Source organism: Pseudorasbora parva, chromosome 10 (assembly GCF_024679245.1).
Source record: "Pseudorasbora parva isolate DD20220531a chromosome 10, ASM2467924v1, whole genome shotgun sequence".
Classification (NCBI taxonomy): Eukaryota; Metazoa; Chordata; class Actinopteri; order Cypriniformes; family Gobionidae; genus Pseudorasbora; species Pseudorasbora parva.
The window spans coordinates 39,089,671-39,108,791 of NC_090181.1; the positions used below are offsets into that span (position 1 = coordinate 39,089,671).

The 19,121-nt window shown below is 37.4% G+C and overlaps 1 protein-coding gene across 3 annotated transcripts in view; it reads left to right on the forward strand.

The window, feature by feature from the left end:
• LOC137091543 (transcriptional-regulating factor 1) overlaps positions 1–16,301 on the forward strand; it is a 32,618-nt gene extending 16,317 nt beyond the window's left edge. For 2 of the 3 annotated variants that reach the window (XM_067456069.1, XM_067456067.1), the window contains exons 7-15: positions 2,840–2,894; positions 5,981–6,120; positions 6,358–6,461; positions 6,538–6,607; positions 6,787–6,875; positions 6,978–7,091; positions 7,398–7,499; positions 14,361–14,545; positions 14,638–16,301. In XM_067456069.1, the coding sequence (XP_067312170.1) occupies positions 2,840–2,894; positions 5,981–6,120; positions 6,358–6,461; positions 6,538–6,607; positions 6,787–6,875; positions 6,978–7,091; positions 7,398–7,499; positions 14,361–14,545; positions 14,638–14,932 (1,154 nt within the window). In that variant the 3' untranslated portion in view covers positions 14,933–16,301. The remainder of the gene's footprint in view (positions 1–2,839; positions 2,895–5,980; positions 6,121–6,357; positions 6,462–6,537; positions 6,608–6,786; positions 6,876–6,977; positions 7,092–7,397; positions 7,500–14,360; positions 14,546–14,637) is intronic. The other variant, XM_067456070.1, reaches the window with a different exon arrangement.
• Positions 16,302–19,121: the final 2,820 nt, after the last annotated feature.

Below are 19,121 nucleotides of genomic sequence, written 5' to 3' on the forward strand. Positions count from 1 at the left end.
CTCGAGGTTACCAGATAGGCTGCAGGATCCAGCAGTGGTAACTAGAGCAGATCTGGCAACCCTGATGCCCAAACACTACTGACTTCTTGATTGGTAGATAGATGGAGGGCGGAGCTTCAGGCCAAGACACAGCATGTCAACAACATCATCAGTTAAGGGCTGCAACAACAACTTTTAAAGGTCCCATTCTTCGCGTGTTTTCGAAGCTTTGATTATGTTTACAGTGTGCAATATAACATGAGTTCATGTTTCGCGTGTAAAAAAACAGTATTTTTCACACAATTTACTTATCTGTACACCGCTGTTTCCTCTGTCGTAAAAACGGCCTGATGATTTCCTTGTTCTATGAAGTCCCTCCTTCAGAAATACGTAACGAGTTCTGATTGGGCCAGCACTTCCCACGCTGTGATTGGACAGCAGCTTAGTGCACGTTGCCCGGAAAGGTCCCGCCTCTTATCATAACGGGGATATACGCGCGCTCAATGTTATTGCAAAAATGTCTATATTGCCTTATCAATTTGAGCCGGAATCAGACCCGGAGAATATCGAAGAGGATCGATTACAACCTGCTCAGGAAAGACTTTTGCTGGATGTTTCAGAATGGTAAGCTTATGGATTAGTTTCAATTACCATCTAACGTTAGTTAACAAAGCTAAACAGCGTTGCACTTTGTGTCATGAGTTACATAAACTGTTAAACGGACCAACTTAAATAATAAAATACACTTACCGGTTGTGGTCCATAACAACGCCTTCTCCAGACAAAGAGGGAACTGCGTTATCTGTTAAAGGGGGGGTGAAACACTCAGTTTCAGTCAATCTCATGTCAATCTTGAGTACCTATAGAGTAGTATTGCATCCTTCATATCTCCGAAAAGTCTTTAGTTTTATCATATTTATAAAAGAAATATAGGCTGTACCGAGTCTTTCCGGAAAAAACCGAGCGCCTGGAGGCGTATCGTGTGGGCGGAGCTAAAGAATGACAAGCGCGCAAAGCGGTGACGTCCTCAAGCGTGGAGAAACCCATGGCTATCTCAGCTAATACAGATAATGATCCACAATCAAATCTGAGGGAGAAATAAATTGAACAGGAGAAACGGCAACATCAGGACGTCCGTCTCTGTGGTATGTAAGTTACTGTATTTAATGGCCTCTCCACATTTGTGTGTGTTTACTCACAGTGTATGAGGACATGATTCGGTTTATGGACTATTGTATGCGACTAGACCTTAGAAGTAGCAAGCAAAACGGTTTTGCACGTCAGAATACTGTAACGTTATACAGAGAACAACAATGGAGTAACCGTTAGCGCATTTGAATGACGAAGCACGCGATCGTGTCGTTTACTGATGTTTACTCATGCGTCCGTAGCCAAAAGCAGAGACATTTGAGGCAGTTTAAGTTAACTCACCGGCTGCTTCCAAAGCAGGACCGAAGCTTTAGCGCTGGGACTGCTCCGTCAAAAACACACTTCTTTGGTATGATTTGGTAAAGTCCTGACAGCAGTGGTGTGTAAATCCATTTTGAGACGCAACTGAAACAATGTTTTGAAGCTTCCCGTCATTTCTGCGTTCAAATCGGTTCAAATGCAGCGCTGCCTTCCCGGAATGCTGTGCTGAAGCGTTGAAGTCGCTCGACGTCACCCATAGGAATAAAGAGAAGCGCGGCGCCACATAAGTGTTCACGGACGACTGGATCTGCACCTGAGAGACTGTTTACAGCGTGCTCTAGTCACGCGCACGCGCACTCTACCGGGAGAAGAGCCCGTACGGCCCATACAAGGACCTTCCGCTCTTATTAACGTCAAGTAGACCCATACTCGAAAAAAACTCGCCGAAACTTGTGAGAAACCGGAAGGAGTATTTTTGACACAGAAATACTCCATCAAACGTCCAAAATTAGTTTTTGAAACTTTGTCTATGTTTAGGATGGGAATCCAAGTCTTTAACAGTGTAAAAAGCTCAGTATGCATGAAACAGCATTTCACCCCCCCTTTAAGAATAATCTTTCTGCGAATCCGGCATTAAACTGATTGATATTGAGGAAACAGTCGTCAGCAAAATGTGCTGCACATAGTTTTAAATTGTGATTATAATTTTCAGGAACCGAGTTAACCATAAACTGTAGCCATTGATCTCTACGTACATCGTCCGTGGGAAGGCCAAACAAAGGTGATTTGACTCCAGGATGAAAATAACAGCATTTCAATGGCATGGCGACAAACACACTCTACAAAAACAACGCTTCCTATTCTCGACCTGCGAGAGCAAAAGGACAACGCCCCCGAATCTGCGTGTTCTTGTGGGCGGAGGGTTTGTCAACAAACGGTTTTGCGTCATTAAAGCAGGAAGTGCAGAGGTGTAGTCCAAACCGGCCGTTCGCTGTAGGCTTTGAAAGGGAACTTCTGTTAAATAAAATATCTCGCTTGGCATTGAACTTTGAGCTTTATAATTTTACAGGTATTATTTATGCTCTAACAGCAACATTACACACTAACTAAAGTTTGAAAGATGGAATCGCAAAGAATGGGACCTTTAAATGACAATATCCTGGCCGGACTACTGTTGTCAGTGATATAAGTATTTGAAATGAACATGATTTTTTTAATGTCTAGTCACATATCAGGGCCATTTTATGATTAATTGAAAATACATTTCTTACATACAGTTCCTTTAATGAACGATAAAAAAGTTGACAACCTATCAGAATCTATCCTTCGTTATAGTTATCGCCCCTTTGGTGTGAATGGGCAGGCCTTTTTATTTTAGATGCATGGTGAATGCTTGTTACAATTGCTGTATTTTCACCATATATGCATTATCCATCTTTATACAAAACAGGTGTCGTGGATGACTGCAGTGAGGCTTCAAAGAAAAAAGTGTTTAAAGTAACTCCGTAAGTAGTTGTTTTTATGTAAAGACGGGTGCAATTCAATGCTACTAATGGAAACAAATGGAATGTTTTACATTTTCTGAAGAAAAAGTGAGTGTTACCTGTGCAAAGTTGCTGCCATGATGCTTGGTGTTGTGGGTGGTTGAAAGGAGTTCATCCTCAAGTCTCAGCGGCATTCTGTTCTTTAAGATGATGAGCACATGTTGATGGTATGAAATAAAAGAAAATATTATATTTCAATGCTTTTGTGTTCACACAAAACGTTGCACATGCTAGCGAAAAACTTATGAGAGAACACAAAGGTTTTTCACACAAATTAGGGATGTCATGAGAACCGATACTTTGGTATCAACATTTTCAAATCCTGACAGTACTTGTTTTTCTACAGTAGCCTACCGATGGTACCGGACATTAATGCACTAGGCCGATAGCATGTTTCTTCAGTAGAACACAAATTAAGATTTTTAACTCCAAACGTTGCTCATATAATGCATGTCAATGGGGTCTAATTACAACTAGACCCCATTGACATTCATCATACGAGCAATAGTTCGAGTTAAAATCTTTATTTGTGTTCTACTGAAGAAAAAGACACACCTAAATCTTGGATGCACTGGGGGCAAGCAGATTTACATCCCATTTTCATTTTTGGGTGAAATATCCCTTTAATGTGAGACATAAAACCTGCTAATGTCTACTATTGGCTGTCTCTATTATTAATGATAATCAAACGACAAAAGAAAAGCTTATATTTAATAGCTTCAGTAGCTCGTGTCATGAGAAATCCTGTCCCCCTGTGAAATAGTTTCCGGTTAGGACCCAACGTGCTAGCTGTTTTAAATGCCTGATCAAAAGCTCATACATTGTTCTCGACAAGCAATTGTTTAAAAATAAATTATGAATTCATTGTCATACTAAGTGCACACAAACAATATTTATTCTAAATATGTAACTGATAGCTATAATGGGAGGAATTACATGCCTAACATATTGTAAATTATTTCAATTGATAAACTAAGTTATAATACCCATACAAAATCACAACATAGTAATGTACCTACAATTTAATAATAATAATAACAATAATAATATGCAGAACAGGTGCACAAAATAAATACAACAGATTTTTTTTATTCTATAAACACTAAAGCGGGGCTAGGGCTTTTAGGATGTAGATTGGGTGCAACCGTGGTGTATAACTAAGCTAATCGGGTAGCTGTATGCTTTGCCAGACTAACTAAAAAAAACACATTAAGAACAAGATATGCTTAATTTTGCAACTTATATCTTCAGCTATATACTAGTATATGAAACATATGATTTGCAAGACATTAAAGGTGCCCTGTGTAAAAATGTAGGTAAAAATATCCAAAAAATGACCTACACGCATTAAAAGAATGAGAAGAAATAAGGGTGATGATGTCATTAAAAAAATGTCAAGTTATAGTGCTGCAGAGATATCAACCTTAATTAGCAGTAGCATTACTAGCCCCAGCCCGACAGGTATCGTAATACTAGTCTCGGCCATGGGAGGCGGTATGCGGGCATCATAACCACCAGCCAACCTGGCGTACTTGAACCTGATGTCAATCATGTGGAAAGTACAGCCCACTACTTCATTTCAGTTCAGGGAAGAGTGTGGACAGATGGCCGAACCCCTTGGCCCCTTAAATGTATCTAATATGATAAAAAATAGCTGTTTTTACCTGACCGGAAAAGCGGAAGTGCGGGCGCCCGGCGACTGTGTCCTGTCCCGTCATAATAAAAGTCCCGATACCCGCGAGCCGTTTAGAATAGGCGCCCTCCAGTGGACGAAAAGTTGCATAGTGCACCTTTAAAGACTATGTTAAAACAATTTAAACAACAAAAATCAAAACGTGATTTTTGTAAGAATTGTAATCAGGCACTAAACAGATTACCCATTAAAAGTTCTTTCAGCCAATACAATCGCTCTGGGTTCCAAAGCGAACACTATTTTACAGGGGGACAGGATTTCTTATGACACCGGCTGCAATGTTCTTCCGCAAGATTCTTCATGCAGTTTTGCTTATTAACCGCTAGAGCCCGAAAAGTTATGGACTACAGCTTTAACTTGTACAGTTATGACCATTCAGAGTTATTTTATATTTAATCGTTTAATTCCTGTGGTATTTTTAATTGAATACTACTATTAAACCTACCTACCAGAAAAAATATGCAGCATTGTTTAATTTGTGTCTTTATTCTAATGAATTTATTTATGCTACTGTTTCTAATGCATTAATTTCATTCTTGCTTCATTACTAACTATTGAAACAAGTTAGGCTACCTTTTTGAAATATTATATATATATATATATATATATATATATATATATATATATATATATATATATATATATATATATATATATATATAAAAGAAACGTTAATGTTTAAAGGTGCACTATGCAACTTTTCGTTCACTGGAGGGGCGCATATTCTAAACGGCTCGCGAGTATCGGGACTTTTATTATGACGGGACAGGGCACAGTCGCCGGGCGCCCGCACTTCCGCTTTTCCGGTCAGGTAAAAACAGCTATTTTTATCATATCAGATACATTTAAGGGGCCAAGGGCTTCGGCCATCCGTTTTGATGCGTGTAGGTCATTTTTGGGATAGTTTTACCTCAATTTTTACACAGGGCACCTTTAAGTATTATTATTAATATTTTACCGCATTATAGACTATGGTATGGGGTATTGTGTACTTTTTGTGGTATCAGTATAGCCTACTAGATTTTTGGCATCGTGACATCCCTAACACAAATACAAAAGCATTGAAATTGGTTTTCCTCCCATTTCATATTTTCCCCTCCATATCTGCAACAACAACAACAACAACAACAACAACAACAACAAAACCTTATTCACTTAGAAACCTAATATTACACTTCTACTCAAGTTGCATGCTTTGAGGTATGATAATCATAAAAGTGGTTTAAAATTTAAAAAAAAATAGGCACTTCACCTTTAAGCTACACATCATGTTACTGTCAACTGCTTGATTTATTGCATTTAAAAATGTCAGATTAAAATAACTCCGTAATCAGCTCTTTCATGTTCTCTACAGTCGCATTAATGTTGGTAAAGAATTTCAAGCAAAGATCCCAGACATTAAGAGTAAACCCCTCATAGAGGATGATAGCCATAATGCTGTTCTTCTGTGGTTGCCCACCAAAGACATGGACACCCCTGAAAACCAGCAGAAAGGTAACTAAAACACATTTGTTTTACTTTTGTGCTTAATGAGTTAAGTGCAGCAGCTATAGTGCTTTTACAAATGCCTACAAAGTAAAACATAAAATCATCCCCCAGAGTTAACTAGGCTAACTATGCAAAAATTATAGATTAAATAATAGATTCATATGATGTCCATGTTATTTTTAGGTTTCACAGTAAAAAAAAAAAAAAAAAATTCTGACTACCATACATTTTTTCCTGTTTCAGTGGACAATCTTCTGAAAATGGCTTGCTCTAGTGTACTACCAGGTGGCGGAGCAAACATAGAATATGTCCTTCATTGTCTTTTTGAGTGCAGCGGAGATATCATGGTAATTCTTTTTCTTATTATCGCTTACTGACACTAAAACTTGCCTAAACGGCCTTAAAATAACTATTATGTTCCAGAATACCCTTGAAAAGCTTCTCCTGTCTACGCTAAACACATCCAGCCTCAAAACAGACTATCATTACGCAGGTGCGTGACTGTTCATGTACCCAAAAATAAATAGAAGATCTTCATGTTGTCTTTCCTTTTACTGATATATGCAATAATTCCTTCCTGAGGAAGTATGAGATTAGAAATTACAGTAAGTCAAGGGACTTAAAATACTAAATGTGCCTCATTACAGTATTTCTTCTCTTATCATCAAACAGGATCAGACAGGTGGACACTTCAGGAGAAACGGCAGCTGAACAAAGCACTTTTAATTCATCACAAAGACTTCTATCTAGTCCAGAAAATGGTAGTTGCAGTCATGCAATAAAAATGAATCTGTTTTTTTATTTTATTTTTGTAAATACATTAGTGAGTTTGGTGACTGTGAGAATGTTTTTTATGTATTTAGGTCAAAACAAAGTCAGTGTCTCAGTGTGTCGAGTACTATTACACATGGAAAAAACGTTTGCGTCTGGGTACGAGAATCAGTGCAGCTCTGGCTACTCCTGTTCAAGACCAGCGGGTGAGTTACAACGCAGTTTACGAGTAATACTCCTCTGAATGTCTTATTGCATTGCATTAGGAAACAAAATATTTTTTTAAATATTAAAGCAAGTGTCATTGAAAGGTGCAGATGCTTTGATATAATCAATGTTATCTAATTCAAAGACATTCAGACATTTTTAAGAGTGATTTAAGTGTACACATACTTTCTGCAGTCACTTATTTATCACACTAGTTAATTATTACATGCATATTATTGTATGTCTGTTCATTTATGTAAGGAAATGATAAATATTTTTAATGCATAGCCTATATATTTCATTAGGGAGACTGGGCGATGAACAACACTCCAGAACCAAAGAAAGAATCCAACAGCAAAATATCAGAAAACTCCAGCGCCATGTTTGTCTGTGAAGTGTCAAACTCTGTGAGTGTCTGTGTACATACTGAAACTTCTAGGTGCTTTCTCCACTTCCTGTCATTTACTAGTACGCTCACACCTTTTTTTCTAAAGCATGCTGTATTAGCCTCTGCCTTCTGTCACATCTCTTGTACTCACTCATCTATATATAGACTCACCTTTCTTCAATATATCTATATTAATCTAAGATGTGTTACTGTGTAGCAATCACCAAGCACCTATGGATGTCAATTTACATAAATAATGATCAAGTAATCTATTAATCGATAACCTTAAAACCGAAGCGGATGCTATATTTATATTTATCATGTTACTTAACAGCCACTTGCTTAAAGGTGCCCTAGAATGAAAAATTGAATTAACCATGGCATAATTGAATAACAAGAGTTCAGTACATCAAGGTTATTTTCGTAAACGAAAACTGAAACTAAGACTAAAACTATTGGTCAAAAAACATTTTAGTAAACTGAAATAAAATTAAAAAATCTGAATAAATAAAAAACTAAAACTAAACGAAACTAACTACTCCTACTAAAAAACTAACTGAAATAAAATAATAATTAGCAAAAATAAATATTCGTTTTCGTTATTAATAAGCCCTATTTCATGTGGTGGAAAATCTGACTGTGGCGGTTGAGGGAGTGTCTGTATATCGCGCTAGTGCGCGTGAAGTGATCTGAGGAGGAGATTAACCGCTGCCCTGTGACGGACGCGTGCAGACAGGCAACACATCGCTAGTCCTAAACGGCAGTTCACAAAGAATCAACGCGTCCGTGGCAGTGAAAGGGGAAATAACACAAGGTAACGAGATGCACGTTGAACTTCTTTTAACTTAAGCTCACTGTTTTAGAAGCAGGCGCAAAAGTCAGCAACTAGTAGCAAGTACTAGCCTACTGTCCGTTTGAGATTTCATGTTTGCATAATATTGACAGGCTCAAAGGTATTATCATAATCATTTACTACTAATAATATTATTGTCTGTGTGGAGACATTTCCCCACAAAATAGGGAATACCAGGACACACATACACACACGTTTGTTTCACTATATAAGTGAGGACATTGCATGGACTTCCAATGATTTTATATCAGGTTAATGATATTTTATATCCCCTAACCCAATCCCTCTCCCCGAACCTACCCATCCCAAGAACGTGCAAAACAATAGATTTAAATAAAAACATGTTTTGGCCGATTTATAAGCCTTTTTAACTAGTGAGGACCAGTCAAATGTCCTTACTAGTCAGTTATCATAATATTTTACTAGATAAGTGAGGACATTGGTCCCCTTTACAATTATAGCACAACACACACACACACACACACACACACACACACACACACACACACACACACACACACACACACACACACACACACACACACACACACACAGCACAACAGTGTGTTGGCTGTATTCAGATGACTTAAGCTGTGGTCTTACACTGCTAGCCTACATTGTACTACTGAAGAAATTAAAATAAGCTTTTAATTGTTTAACAATATTTCATCTTTGTTATGAATGAGTTTGTCTGGAATTTATAATTTTTACTTTTATATTTTACGTTGCATTTATTTTGTTCTTTAAGATAGATCCTCTGAGTATTACCCTATGTCAAAAATATCAAATATAATTTTTTAATATCAAAATATAATTTATTTCATTTTTAATCTCCAGATCATTGTTTGTATAGGTCATAGTTTGACTTAAGCTTTTTTGCTCAAAGGTGAAGACCCAACTTTATGCATGTTTTGTAAGACCTTCCTGGGTTTAAACAATAATGCTTGTTTATCAAGTTATTTCACTTAAGGATGTTTAGTAAGATTAAACTCTAATCAGTGCAAACATTAAACTTTGCTGAAATTAAAACCCTTGATTTGGTCTCTACACTTCATTATGGTAACTCTGCTAAACTATAATTACTAAAACTAAAACTGAAACGAAATAAATAAAAACTAAATAGAAATGTATTTGCAAAATAAAAACTAAACTAAAACTAGCAAAACCATTTGTAAAACTAACTAAAACTAAACTGAAATTTGTAGCAAAATTGAAAACGATAATAAAATAAAAACTAATTTCAAAAAGCAAAACTATAATAACCTTGCAGTACATGGACATCACACACTGTGAGTCTCAAACACCATTATTTCCTCCTACATATGTAAATCTTGTTTGTGAAAAACACCACAGAAAAACAGGCCATAACGCCATCTGTGACGCAATCGCTGGGATCATTAATATGTACGCCCCCAACATTTGTAAACAGCAGTGCATGCATCACGGGAGGATAGTGAAAATGGCAGGTCATGGATATAGATGTTATTTTCCAGGCTGTGCAGGGAATGTGGACTTTTCATACCCTTCCCACAGAAAAAAACTGTCAAGAGTCATGTATATCTATAACCAGATACCGCAACAATTTATTTAAAAGTTGTTCGTTTGCTCGGCCCATTTCACCATGGACAGTTTTTCTAGCCTGGACAATAGCAGGCTTCACTTAGCTTCTGATACCGGAGAAGCGGCAATTCAAACTATATTCCCGCGAGCAGTAAGTAGTGATTTTATCCATTTATTGACTGTCAAAACTATTTCTGATTAAACTAAAGGTTTCTTAGTGAGACAACATTACGATAATATCCCCTCCCCCTGTGTTATCTAGACCCCACGCAAGTTGTTAGTACAGCAATAATAGGAAACTCAAAGTAGTATACATCAGTATGACATATGTCAAAGTTAAAGGTAGGGTAGGTAGGAATTGGTTAAAAAACTTTTTTTCCAAATTTGTTTAAACTTTCTTTATATATCAATACATAATTAAAATATAAGTACTCTGAAAAAGAAAGTATAAAAATTGAGTGTCTGTAGACCTCTCACGACTGTTTTAAAGACAGCTCATTATTTCCATTCACTCCACCTTCTTCCTTCTGGGCTCTTTCCAAAGCCACGCCCCCAAAATACACGAACGCGCTACACTGGCCGCTCAGCTGGAAGACGCATTATTTATCTCAGACCAGCAGTGTGCATGTAGAGACAGAATCAGAATCACATGTAATAAAACATAACTTTATCAGTATGAATATAAACCAATAAGATGTCTTTTAGTACTCACTATCAAGCTAGATTACCGATACTGGTAAAGTTTAAAATATATTTTTGTTTGATTTGGTAACGAGCTAGTTATCTTTATAAGGCAAAGAAAATGGGTAGCATCATGTTTTTCCAATAACATCAGTTATACTGTGATGAAGATGAATTTCGGGTAAGATTCATAACATATACTGTGTTTTGCATGTAAGAGTTTCCATGATGAAAGCATTGTTGATTAGTAGCTAAAGCTAACTTAGTTCTAAAAAAAAGTTCCTGGATGCGGTGTACTCGCTTTTACACATGCATTTTGTTATCTAAAGTTAAATTTTGCGAAATTCAACACAACAGCGATCAACTTGAGCTAAACATATTGAGTATTTATCATCTCTACTAATGGCTAAGTGTACTACCTACCCTACCTTTAATAGTATTTCCTGCCAGTGTAGTCATACAAATCTACAAAATACAACTGTAGATACATATGGCAATCCCTTTTGTCTGATAGAATTATAATGTAGCCTATAGGCTATTTTCATCAACAACACACAACTCAGGAGATAACTATGTTAGTTTAGTCGCTTACTGATCGCTCACTCGATCCTTCTAGCTAACGTCATCTCCACCGCTTGAGTTAAAATGATAGTAATTTGACAAGGCATCGTCAATTTGTTAAAATAAAAAACAATATGAAAAAAAAACCACTGTAGGCTAACTTACTGTACTGTAAAAAAAAACATATTTGTGCGCTAACGTTACTCAGTTCGCTGTTTAGTTTGTGAAGAAGCTATCATTGTAAAATCAAACAGTGGCATTACAGTAATTAAAATGTTCAAATTCAGCACAACAGCGATCAACTTGGCTAAACATATTGAGTATTTATCATCTCTATACTAATGGCTAAGTGTATAACATTGTAACTTTATGCTAAGTAATGTTATTAGCTATATTAGGCAGCTTCATGTGCTCTTGATACATGCTTCATGAAAACATAAACCAAAAAATGTATAATCAAAATGAAAGATGACCTGTCCAGCAGAAATACAGCCAGCAATGGGTCGTTTTTCAGGTCCCTCAGTTCTCACCATCGTTGAAAAGCCACGCTGATATTTACTCGCGTTAGATTTCTTTGTTTATCCAAAGACTTTCTGTGCATTGCCTTTACTCGTACTGTCTTCTTTTTTGCATTGTTTGCCTTCGCTGACTGCAAAACCCTGCACTGTGAATTTTGAATGCTCTTTCTCTGCCATTATTTTGCCTAGGTTTCTTGCCTCTTGAACTGATTAAATCAAATGAGCACTCGCATGTGGGCAGATCCTGTAGCGAAAGCGGTGGTCGTCATGGTAGCGAGAGAGAGTGACAGTCGCCCAAGCCAATCATTTGTTTCGTCCCGAACGAAAATAATGAGCGGTGTTTATTGCAGATTAAAAAGTCTAGAGTCACTCGATTTTTATACTCTCCTTTTCAGAGTACTTACATTTTAATTATGTATTGACATATAAAGAAAGTTTAAACAAATTTGGACAAAAGTGTTTTAGATCAGTCCTACCTACCATACCTTTAATAGTATTTCCTGCCAGTGTAGTCATACAAATCTACAAAATACAACTGTAGATACATATGGCAATCCCTTTTGTCGGATAGAATTATAATGTAGCCTATAGGCTATTTTCATCAACAACACACAACTCATGAGATAACTATGTTAGTTTAGTCGCTTACTGATCGCTCACTCGATCCTTCTTGCTGACGTCATCTCCACTGCTTGAGTTAAAATAATAGTAATTTGACAAGGCATCGTCAATTTGTTAAAATAAAAAACAATATGAAAAAAAAACACTGTAGGCTAACTTACCGTACTGTACAAACAACATATTTGTGCGCTAACATTACTCAGTTCGCTGTTTAGTTTGTGAAGAAGCTATCATTGTAAAATCAAACAGTGACGCATTACAGTGATTAAAATGTTTTTAAAATGCTAAAAACAAAGTTGTGACAGCTGTCGATTTGACTTAACGTGTAAAGTTAATGTTATATGCTAGTTCACATCATGTAGGCTGAAGTTATAGCACTGACGTTACGTTTTGCCTCAAACTTACCACTCAAAAGTGTCTATTTCCAATCTCAAAACAATTGGTTGTTCCTCAAAATCTTTCTCTTCGTCAGAAACAGGCAATTTCTGGGGTTATAAATGGACAAATTTAACCCTTAAATAAGTCATATACCCTATATGTAGATATCAGGGAACAATTTAAAATAGTTTCAACTCATTCTAGGGCACCTTTAAATGGATAGTTCACCCAAAAATGTTCCATAATTTGCTCACCCTCGAGCCATCATATGTGGATATTTTACTTTAGAATGTGTAAATATGGAATTTTTCTTTCAAAAACCCACCAGTTCACTTCAAAAGGCCTGTATTAACCCCCCGGAGCCGTATGGAGTACTTTTATAATGAATGGATGCACTTTTTTTGGCTTCAAATTTTGGGCTGCCATTCACCGGCATTATAATGCTTGGAAAGGCCAGGACATTTTTAAATACAAATTGTATTCGTCTAAAAGAAAGGTGTAGTATTCACCTAGAATGGGTTGAGGGTGAGTAAAATATGGAGTAAATTATCCCTTTAACTACCACCAAATAAGTATTGTTTCAAAGCTTAGAAGCTTGCCTTTACAGTGTGAATATAAGGAGTCACTTAACAAATGCTTTTAATTTGTGACCTATTAGAAGTGCTCTATTTTCATAGTGCGGAAAAAAAACAAAAAACGCTTTCCATGAAAATGTGCTCTGTAAAATCATAATAGCCTACATAACAGACTTGTCATGTATTGTTGAAAAGGCTTTAACTGAAACAAACATGGTTGTTGTATTAGTTAGAGACCAAACTACACCGAGTATTTGTATAAAAAAATGGATGCACGCGCAAACAGCTGTATACACGAGTGTCACTTTTTTTCTCACAACTTTGCGCAACATTAGTAACCTGCAAGAGATGGCATATCTTCATTTAGAGAAGGTGGTCTCGAATAAGCCTAAATACAACATAAGACAATGTGTTGATCACAGAGTGACCTAAAGCTATAGGACTTCTGGGATCCAATCACATCATGATCATGACACAGTGTTTTCCAACGTTTTTGAATGTTAAATACAGAAACTAATGTTTCAAAATCTCCCTAATAATGGAGATGACAATTCTTTGCTAACTACACAATAGTTGAATTTTTTTTTACGATTTGCTAAAAAAAAACTCTACATGAGATGATTTGATAATTATTCATTCTGAAATGACATGCTGTCGTTAATTACTCACCTTTATGTGGTTCCAAAGCCGTTCTGCGGAGCACAAAAGGAGAGTTTTATGCAATTACGTGTCTGAAAACTTTGCATGAACTTTACACTTAGGCATATTCTTTCAAAAATATGCCAAAGTGCGCTTCTTTTTAACAGTGGGTCTTTTCCATATAACTTCTGTCAAGCTGCAAAAACACTACAAAAGCACAATAAAAGCACCATTTAATACTTCATACAGCAGATCATCTTTCCCTCTGAAGAGTCTTATTCCATAATAGTTTCCTGATTATTATTAAAACCAAACCAATTTAAGTGTGTTACTCAAAAACACTTAGTAATGACCTATTGTATGACTTCAGAAGATTTGGAGAAAAAAAAAATTGTGTGCCTACTTTGCAACTTATTACTGATGTTCTAAGGAAAAATGGGGTTGGAGCAAATTAACATTTGTTTCTGGTTAAACTATTACCATTTTTCTCCCAGCAGACCAATGGAGAAACATGGAACCAGAACAATCTCCGACTACTCTGTAGCTCTCCAGCCGAACAGAGAGCGCCCACATTGTCCCAGTCTTTGGGCTCGGCTTCGGTGAGAAGTTCTCCCTCCAACAGCACCACCAGTGGAGACACTGAGTCAGCCCTCGTCTTTCCTTGCACCGAGTGTGGAAAGTAAGCTGCGTTCTGAGTCAAAATCAGAAACAACTTCATCCCGTTATGAATCAGTGGTTGTGGTTTGATTCACAATTTACCTCTTTTCATAGGGTGTTTTTGAAGGTGAAAAGTCGAAATGCCCACATGAAGACCCACCGGCAGCAGGAGGACACACAGTTCTGGCAGTGTCACAGGGTTCCTGAGCAAGAACATCTGATTGTGACACATGGTTGCAATGTTACACCACTAAAGCAAGCCATAAACCTTCATTCTTTACCATATGACAGAACCACAGAGGTGAAAACATCCTTAAATGATATGTGCAGTGAGTCAGTGCAGGAAATAGATCACACTCTGAAGACATTTCCTGTCTTACATAGTCCACTGGACTATATTCCAAGTTAGCAGCTTTCAGCTAACTGAATAAGGACATTCTTTGTAGACTGTAAAACAGACTCCTTTATGTAAATGGTACAACTATATATGTATAATAAAATTAATAAAGCTATGGCATATCTTTCTTTTAATTTTAAAAAGAGTAAAAACAATGTAATGTACTACTATATTTTCTTGTTTATCAGCATCTGATTTTGTATCACTTTCCATTTGTAATTAAACACCAGGCGATTATTAAACACTCACATTCACAACACATGGATGCAACACGCAATGCATTTGACTTTACAAAAACAGTTCATCAGCGGTGGGATTACCGCGGCTACTACAACTACTACAGCATAAAGCTAAAGGGTCTGTCAACAATTCATGAGCACAGATTCAAAAAAAACCACAGCCAATCATTTAAGATAGATCTTCGACATTTAAACAGTTTAAGCACAAAAAATGTCACAAGCACATTTGCATATAAGTGTAAACTGTATGTTTAGCTTGTTGATCGATGGGTGTTTTGAACTTCTCACAACTTTTTAAAATAGTAAAAATTGTGACAGTATGCAACAATATCTTCTATATTTCAAGCAAAAAACATTCAACATAATTACGTCATTACCCCTGTTTAAAATGGATAATAGCAGTGCCGTTCACTCGCCGGTTTGAGCAGGAAATGATTCAGCATGGCCACCTGATGTAACAAGATCCACTCACTTGATCCACTCGTTTAAAACTGCTTACATTATATTGACGTCTACTATATGAATTTATTGGTAACGCTTTATTTTACAGTGGCATTGTTACATATATTACATGTACTTACCACAGTAATAACAGTAAATTATGCATAATTACATGCAACTAACCCTCAACCAAACCCTAACCTTGTTACTTAATATTACTTGCTAATTAAATATATAATTACACTGTACCAATGACACATTGTCATAAATAAAGTGTAACACTATTTAGCTAATAAACATCTAAATAATTACAGCTTTGGAAATTAATTATCTCCACAAGAGATTGATAAAAACAACAGGTTTCAGCTGGTATTTCATAATTGAGACAGACAAAACCATTGCTAATAATTCTGATAGCATACCAGATGAGATGGATTCGGTACTTGCAATAATGCATTCACTGTTTTGTTTATTTTTTTGGACAATATTTGCGTATTCCAGCGGATATTCCAGCATGTTCAATTCTCTCCACTTTTTAGGCTATTAAACAACACAAACCTTTTAAAACTGTAGCTTAAAATGAATGCTTATATTCATGCTTACATTTATGGGGAGCTGATAGACCCCCCTGACATTTTATTTATGTTCTCCATTTGAAAACATTAGACTTTGTAAATTTATTTTGCTGTTAATATGCTGTTGTAATTAATAAAAAGATGCAACAGCAGTAATGTTTGTTTTATTTAGGCAGTTTGAGTTAAATTAGTTGGAATTATTTTACATGCTATATTCATTACCTATTTGATTATTATATTATATCAAATATTTTATTTAAAAATACACTTTAGTGTATTGAGTGCTGTACTGAGTATTTAGTGCACAAAATTTTTCTTATTTTTAAAATTATTTTAGATTTATTGATGTAGAAGTGTATTTTGTTTCGTATGTAAGGAAGGAGGGAGTGATATTGCAAAAATTACAGTATTTAAAATGTTAAAGAAAACCTCTCAGGTATGTAACCCTCATTTCCTGAAGGAGGGAAACAGAGACGTTACGTCACCATCACTGACATTTTGGGGAAACACATGTGAGCCCAATCACCCTTGAGTGTAAACTAAATAAGCCAATGTACATTGGTGTGCTAGATTTGCATCTCACGCTGTTCCCCACACTGTGGGTATAAAAGCAGAACTAGTGGAGCTAGTGACTTGGCCACACAGTGGTGGTACAGCAACTGTGGTAATTGGATGTACTGTCTCGGTTCCCTTCTTCAGGTAACGAGGGTTACACAAATAACTGAGAAGTTCCCTTTTAGTAGGTCACGTTCACAATTTTACAGCAACATCACTGATGTATTGACATCCTTAGGAAAATGCCACGGTTGCTGCTGACTTATAGCACCCTGCATGAGAGTCATCACCTGTGTTGCGCATGACCCACTCAGAGACTATTGGATAACACTGGGAAAGCATACTCTTTCCAGAGGAAAGGAAAGCTGCGGAAAATCCATCCTGCCCAAAGGGATGTCTCATGTGGCAACATGACATCATGACTTTGCGTAAACATACACGCCACTTCCTAAAGCCAAGTGGCTTGTTATCTGCATGCATTTTGAGCTATCCGCGTGTATATCTACGGCGTGTGATTCCGCGTGAATGTCTACGCCGAAACAAACCATTATGTGTGTTTTTTTTTTGGAAAATGTAAAAATGCTGAATGTTTCTTGTGATGGGTAGGTTTAGGGGCAGGGGCAGGGGCAGGGACAGTGTGTGTGTGATGGGTAGGTTTAGGGGCAGGGACAGTGTGTGTGTGATGGGTAGGTTTAGGGGCAGGGGCAGCGTGTGTGATGGGTAGGTTTAGGTGCAGGGGCAGCGTGTGTGTGATGGGTAGGTTTAGGGGCAGGGACAGTGTGTGTGTGATGGGTAGGTTTAGGGGCAGGGGCAGCGTGTGTGTGTGTTGGGTAGGTTTAGGGGTAGAGGCAGTGTAGGGGGATAGAATGAAACGGCGTTGATCAACACGCTAAAAAGTGATTATGCGTCTTGATAGCACAAAATGGCATACGAATTGTCTGCATGTGGAGATTACACATATGGACTGACAATTTGGAACACTGAGTGTATTTATCCTGTCCATAGAAGAAAAAATGGTACAGCAAGAGTGGGTCTCAGGTATTATTGGCTGCTTGAGGCAGGCACAGATGAGGATACCAGCTCTACACAAAGGCTAAAGAATCTAACGTGTTATGTGTCGCCCAGCCTGCAGCTCTACTTGAAGACAGCCTTTCTCTTCTGCTGACATTCATAACAGACAAAGATCTGGTCTGAGGACCTAAAGCTCTGCATTTAGTCTACGTAGAGACGTAAAAAGCACGGATGGGAATGAGCAAAGCTAGGGTTCGGTCTGCCTCCTCCGAGGGCAGTGCTTGCAGTTTCACCACCTAGTCCCTGAATGAGTGATGGGAACCATGGACATTTATCTGGATAACATGAGAGTTGGTCGGGCCAAATTCCAGGCACAATTTTTTGACTAAAAACACCAGCAGGTCGCCTGCCCTCTTGATGGAAGCCAATGCCGTTAGGAGTACTGTCTTCAACAACAGAATGTTTAACTCGGCTGATTGCAAAGGTTCATTTAAAGGACGCTCTCTGCAATGCCATAAGTATCTTCATGGGTCTTCCTGGGGAGAAGAGCACCACTCGACAAACAGGTTCTATTTAAACGCATAGAGCAGGGGTCGGCAAGTATTATTGTGCCACGGGCAAAAACAAAAAACCAATCACCACTAGATGGCGGCCAAGAATACAGTCAAGTGATAATTTAAGAAATAAACTGATAAAACATACAACTAGAAATGCCTGACATAATGAAACAGTGTTTTTGTAACTGGTAGTGAGCTGTTTCTTTGTAAAATATTAATAAAAATTAATAAAGTAGTGACATGTAACCTGGCAAGTATCTTCATTCACCAACTTGCAACACAGACCCCTGTGCTAAAATACACATGGTAGATGAGAAATGGATGAAAATAACTAAGGGTGCGGTCACACTTGTCATGTTTGGTTCGTTTAAAACGAACCCTGGTGTGATTGCTCGTTTAGTGCGGTTCATTTGAGCATATGTGAAAGCTGCCCTCTGAACCCTGGTGCGCACCAAACAAGTGGACCGAGACGGCTAAAAAGATGGGTCTCGGTCTGCTTCCAAACAAACTCTGGTGCAGTTTGATTGTTTTATGAACGCAACACGGACCAAAGACATGTAAACTAACCAAAAACCGGACATAATGTCACAAGAAGCGACGCATAGTCAGCTGATTTGACGTCGCGCCTTTGTGTATGCAAAATGTATAACGTTAACGTTAGAGGGCAAACGTAGAGCAACGAGGAAGTGCCTCATCAATCTTTGGTCCGACGAGCATGTTTCGAAAATGCTAGAAAAAAAACACACAAAAAGCATACCTGGTTCTTCTCATCAAAGGACCTGTGTTGCCCATTTTGCATAAGAGACGGCCGCTTCTTTTCTGC